Source organism: Symphodus melops, assembly GCF_947650265.1.
Source record: "Symphodus melops genome assembly, chromosome: 18".
NCBI classification, from domain to species: domain Eukaryota; kingdom Metazoa; phylum Chordata; class Actinopteri; order Labriformes; family Labridae; genus Symphodus; species Symphodus melops.
The window spans coordinates 528,804-535,101 of NC_136708.1; the positions used below are offsets into that span (position 1 = coordinate 528,804).

The 6,298-nt window shown below is 41.6% G+C and overlaps 1 protein-coding gene across 1 annotated transcript; it reads right to left on the minus strand.

The window, feature by feature from the left end:
• Positions 1 to 4,735: 4,735 nt before the first annotated feature.
• LOC306839654 (C2 calcium-dependent domain-containing protein 4A-like) lies at positions 4,736 to 6,280 on the minus strand. The gene is made up of 2 exons (XM_079368461.1): positions 5,922 to 6,280; positions 4,736 to 5,390 (listed from the first exon to the last, which is right to left on the minus strand). Exon 2 carries the CDS (start codon positions 5,342 to 5,344, stop codon positions 4,808 to 4,810), a length of 537 nt encoding a protein of 178 aa, XP_079224587.1. The 5' UTR covers positions 5,345 to 5,390; positions 5,922 to 6,280; the 3' UTR covers positions 4,736 to 4,807.
• Positions 6,281 to 6,298: the final 18 nt, after the last annotated feature.

The window sequence follows — 6,298 nt, forward strand, 5'->3', positions numbered from 1 at the left end:
TGTGTGTGTGTGTGTGTGTGTGTGTGTGTGTGTTACCCATGGTGATGATGAGGCTGGAGTCTGTGGTGTCTTCTTCGACCAGCAGGTACTCCTCCTCCTCCTCCTCCTCCTTCCTGGCTCCGCCCCCAGAAGGAGCTGGAGAAGGTTGTAGCAAAGCATCATGGGAGAAGGTGTGGGGACTGAGGCCGTCAGTCCGGCTGCAGCGGGGGTTTAGCTGGGCTGAATTTAAGGCGTTTATGGACCGGGTTCATTATGGAGGAACATGACCTCTGAAACAGTGACATCATCAGCCAGGGTTAGCGTTAGCATTAGCTTCTCTAATGATTCCCGCACACACTCCCAGAAGCCTGTCTAGACCAGGATCTACACCAGGATCTACACCAGGGTCTAGAGGAACTCTCTGAGCTCTGGCCTCAGGTACGGTAAGAAGTTCTCAGGGAACTCCTGAGTGGACAGGTCTTCCTGAAAAAGTCCCCAGAACTATTCGGACGGTTCTGTAAATGGACCTGAGGGGACGAGTCCACCACGTGTTTTAAACCTGGCCCCCAAATCAGTTCATCACCACAAACTACTGAAACCTCGCAGGAGGTCAGAGGTCATGTTTCTACAGGACTTCAGTGATGTATTACACCGCTGGTACGGGGGCTTTTAATCCTCACAGGTGAACTCACCTGAGGTCTGGACTACGTAGAGAGTCCAACATATCAGGGTCTCTGTGGGGGATCTGGTTTAACAAACTGTGACATCAGAGATGGTGATTATCAGTCCTACGATGATCCATCAACCCGGGTTACCAAGAGTGTGTTCATGTAAAAGGGGGCGGAGTTAGTGTCATTTAACCAATCATCACTGCGATCTCTGATCTCCATCATAACCCTCGTAGGACTGAAAACCCAGAGTGAACCCTGAAGTGACCCCGCTAAGCTCAGATCCTGCTCCAGAGTCCAGACCTCTGGTAGACGGGGGGGTCAATCTATTCATAAACACCTGTCTGTTTACCTTCATTAGCTAACAGTTAGCTTCGTTAGCTCTGTCCTGCTGCTCGGTAAGCTAGCATGCTAACACATTCAGTTAACGTTAGCATCACAGCAGAACCGGGTTCTGCTGGTTTCATGGGCCCAGTTCGGACTCTGCAAATAAAGACAGAACCGGCCCGTTAACGTGCCTCTAACGCGGGACAACAGGAAACACAGCTTAACTTACCCGCCACAGCCAACAACAAAAAAAGACATTTCCGGGTGTGCGTCATGACGTTACTGTGACGTCAGTTTCTTACTTTCCAAGTAAAGCTAACTGGTAGATTTAGTTTTATTTTCACAACATAAATAAAAACATATTCTATTTTAACACAGAGCCTTTCAAAATAAAAGTCACATTATTTCATTTCATTTTGATTTGTTCCGAACATGACGACACTGATGACGTTCACAGGAAACCCGGAAGTAAAAATAAATCAATCCTCTCATGTTGGGAAAGGAGCAGGGAGAAGAAGACATCTTGTTTTTTACCTTCCCCTTTACTCAAAACACAGAAACAAGAAGATCTGTCCAATTACAAATTAGTGATCAATTCCTGGCAACACAAAACAATTCTTTGACTTCACTTCCAAATTAATGAGGGAAAAAAACACAAACACTTATTGCCAATTTCATACCGTCTAAAAACTTTCTCCTGGTACATTTTTTAAACTGAAATATTTGAGCACAGCTCTTTTTAATTCGTTGGTGAGAGAATAACAAAATGTGATCTCTGTTTTAAAGTTGTGTTTAAAATGTTCTCCTCTGCTCTTCCTCTTCTCAACTAAAAACATGCTGCTAATATATAACTCCACTAAATCTTTCAGTTTCAATAAAGCTGAACTAAACTCTGTGCTGGACTTCATGAATGACTCTTAATGCTTCTTTCTGTAAAATAAATAATTAATGTTTGTAACAGAAGTGTTTCCTCACATTTCAACACAATAAATCAAATAAGACAAAATGAGTGAACAAAACAAAATGCTCAATGTGTCTCAACGTAAACGTTGCTTTGTTTAAAACAAAGATCTTCTTGGCCACCTTTTCGTTATAAGAGCTCCGTGTGATTTCATCCATGATGAACTTCAGACACTCTTTCAATATTAACTCCATCTATAGATAACTAAACGTTTTCATCCTTTTATTTGTAATAATCATGAACTTAGTTTTATTTCAGTTCAAGGATAATTTATTCAAACCATGCTTTTAATTTGACCATTTTCTCTGCTTCCTGTTATGAGGTCATTTCCTGAACACAAAATGTGTGTCATCTACAAATACAACAAAGTGCAGTAACTTTGAAACTTCACATATATCATTAATGTATAAATTAAAATGTTTAGGCCCCAAAACAGAGTCAATGTTTAAATACATATAATATATATTAATATTATTAATTAATATATTATAGTATAGCACATATAGTACATATTGCTGTCTGTTAATTAAAGAGCTGCTTAACCAGTTCACAGTAATTCCCCTCACACCATTTTTATAAATTTATAAATTAATATTTTATGATCTATTGTGTCAAATCAATGAATTCAACAATTGTTTGTTTTTATTGTCTATTGCTGGAGACATTTCTTCTCTGATTTTCATTAAGCTAAAGCTGTAGACTGGCTCTCACTTAACTAATTATTTTTTTCAATAAAATCATAATTTTTTTGTGCAAACAGTTTTTCAAGTATCTTTGAGAATTGTGATATTAAAGATATTGGTCCATAATCAGTGAAGCTGTTTTTGTCTCCTGTTTTGAAAAGTGGAATAATCTTTAATATTTTCATTCTATCTGGAAAAATTCCTGCACGGAAGGAAAGATTGAAAATGTGGTGAAGAGGTTTAATGATGTCTGTTTCACAATAATCAATCCCATCACGATCAGCTGATCTGATGTCACTCTCACACACTTCTCCCACAAACTGTTTGTTAGTAGATTTACACATTTATAAAGAATTCATCTCATTCATGAGCCACTTCCTTCATGTGTTCAAACATTTCATTAGTCATTCTTTGTGTACTTGTGGACACAGGATTATTTCCTCGTACCTTGTTCATAATTTTCTTTACTTTACTTTTGATGTAATTCTTATTTTCCTGTGAAACCTTATTATCATCTTTTATCTAATTATAGATATTATAAACCTTTTATTGCCTTTCAGCATCTTTTGTTCTGAATTTAATGAAGTCTCTGTAAAGTTTGTTTTTTTTACCTACATTTTGCATCTAAAGCTTTTTATTATCACTAACTTTTTGTTATAGAGAAATATGTATTGATTTAAAAAAGAATCATTGATCTCTTCTCCACAGACACCATCCCTGTTCTTCAGAGAGCTCATTCTGAAGTCCTTTACAGATCTATGATAGACTTCAGTTATTGGAAACACTGGTGAATGGTCTCTTGATTTGCACAACATTTATGAAAATATGATCAATTAATGTTGCACATGCAGATGATTGGTGATCAGTGGTTCTATAATGCATGAAGGAGATCTGATGTGTTTTTAAGAGGTCACAAATACACGTTTTTCTTTCATTGAACATATCCAGTAATTCTTCCAGTTTATCTTTAAATGCATCTATATTTGAAGCAAGACAATATTTCTGTTCTTTTCCACAGTTATACACTCCAATCAATCAATCAATCAATCAATCAATCAATCTTAATAACAGGTGTTATCTGGAGACACTTTACATGTTTCCATTAAATCATCAACTGCTGTCGTCATGGATTTAACAAGCTTCAGTCTCCAAACAAGGCCACGCCTCCTCGCCTGTTCATATATTCATAACCCTCAATATGAAAATCAATACCTTGTTCTTGATTAGTCTCAGATAATGTAATCAATTTAAATTGACTTTGAAATGAACAGATATTCCTTAATCTTGGTGAAGCTTGAGTAAAGACTTTGAAATCATCATGTGTGTCATGAAAGTGATGAAACACACGTCTCTCCGGATCCACATCATACATGTTACACACAGTGGACTTGTCTTACTCCTCGTGTTTGAGACAGATCTGTCTCTCATTCTGTGATCGTTCTGCATGTCGCTCCACAGACTCCACTCATGTCTTTAAACCTCTCATCAGCTTTGTTCTCATTTTCTGCAATTCTTCATTCAGCTGCTTCCATTCTCCAAGGTGTTCTTTAACTTTCCAAAGTTCTCCGCAGTGTCCACTCGGAATTCCTTCTCTTAAAATCTCAGGAAAACCTGAGACGTCTTCCATACCTGCAACAGGTGTCTTTCCCTCTGACGTAGTCGAGTCCACAGTTTCCTCTTTTTAAAAAGTAAAACAATATATTTGAGGAGCGTTAGATTAGATTCTATTTTCAGAAGGATTTATCGTTTGTTTTAATACAGACCCTTTCAAAATAAAAGTCACATTAGATTTTATTTCCAAAAGGATTTACTGTATTCAGTTTTTGAAATGTTTGGTCCGCCACCATGGAACGATTTTTATCATACCTTTAAATAAAAACATCACTTGCCATGAAGATCAAAATAAAAAGCATTCTTAACCATGACGTTAGTTTGACCGGGGTCCCAGGACATGCCTAAAGGTCACTGTGGAGGTCAACTGGAGGTCACACCTGGTTCTCTGATAACTCTTGTCATTTAAAGAGAGAGCAGAGCCAATGAGCTAACACAGCAGGTGACCCTCAGAGCTATCATTGAAGAATCTCTGAATTGGTTGAGATGGAGGTCAAAGGTCAGAATAATTTCAAACACTTTATTAAAAACATAAAATCAAATATCACAGTCCACTGACGTTAACACAGGTGAGTCAGTCACCTCCTCCTCCTCACTGCGGGACTCAGAGCCTTCAGCGCAGCCACAGGTCTCTTCAGCTCCTTCATCACCTGCAGACCCAGAGCTCTGACAGGTCGCAGGCACACCTGAGACCTGCCGGGGGGCGGGGAACAGTCCTCCGCTTCTGTCTCCCTCACAGTCACTGGTTTGACCCGGTGAAACAAGGACTCCCGTCGGGTGGTGCGGGGGCTGGCAGCCAGCACGGCGCTGAAGCCGTAGGGCGTGGTCACTTTCCCAATGTGCTGCAGAGACAGGGCGGCTCGTGTTGTCAGGTCCACGTCTCCTGACTCAGGATAAGGACGTCTGACCTTAGGTGTTGGAAGGCAGAGCAGACGGCGGGGCGGGGCGGGGCCGGTGGGGGGTTTGGTTTCCTGACTGATGTCATCATGGTCCGACAGAAGCCTAGTACGGTCAGGTGAGCGCCGGGGAGGTCGCGGGGAGAGACATGGACTGCGAGACACTACAAAGAATTCTGGGATTCTTTCTGGAGTCAGAGCCAGTGACCTCAAAGACATGATTGGGGCGGGGCTTCAGGAAACACTGAGGGGGGGGGCGGAGTTTCTGGAAACAGAATGAGACAGTATTTAGAAAGAACTACTAACTGTTTGCCTTTTAAAGGAAGTGACCATATTTGGAAAGAAAGGGTGGAGCTGGATGAGAGTGAGGTATTGACCGGATGATGAACGCCTCACTCCTCACTAGCTCCGCCCTCTTTTCCAAACTTAAGCTCTTTGTCACAGTTAGCTTCAAACAAACAAAACCGGAACGCAAACATTGAAATAAATGTGAAAGCTCAGACCTGAATATGAAACACGCACAGCGGAGGGATTTCATATTTAAAGGTCTGTGGTGACACACGCTGAGGTCCGACCCGCCTGAGGAAGGACTCCAGTGTTAAAACAGCCCATAATAATAATGAGTCAGACATACAGCTCCACGCTCAGCATCAAGGCACACCTCATGTGAACACCTGCCTCATGTGAACACCTGCCTCATGTGAACACCTGCCTCATGTTCCGTGTTTCAGCAGTTTCTTCTCACCAGGATTATTTGAAGAGGTCAAATATGTCACGTCGAGTTTCAGTCTCTTACCTGAGTCAGTCTGCTGCTCTGGAACAGGTGAGTCTCAGGTAGTCCTCAGCAGCAGGTGAGTCTCAGGTAGTCCTCAGCAGCAGGTGAGTCTCAGGTAGTCCTCAGCAGCAGGTGAGTCTCAGGTAGTCCTCAGCAGCAGGTGAGTCTCAGGTAGTCCTCAGCAGCAGGTGAGTCTCAGGTAGTCCTCAGCAGCAGGTGAGTCTCAGGTAGTCCTCAGCAGCAGGTGAGTCTCAGGTAGTCCTCAGCAGCAGGTGAGTCTCAGGTAGTCATCAGCAACAGGTGAGTCTCAGGTAGTCATCAGCAACAGGTGAGTCTCAGGTAGTTCTCAGCAGCAGGTGAGTCTCAGGTAGTCATCAGCAACAGGTGAGTCTGATCTC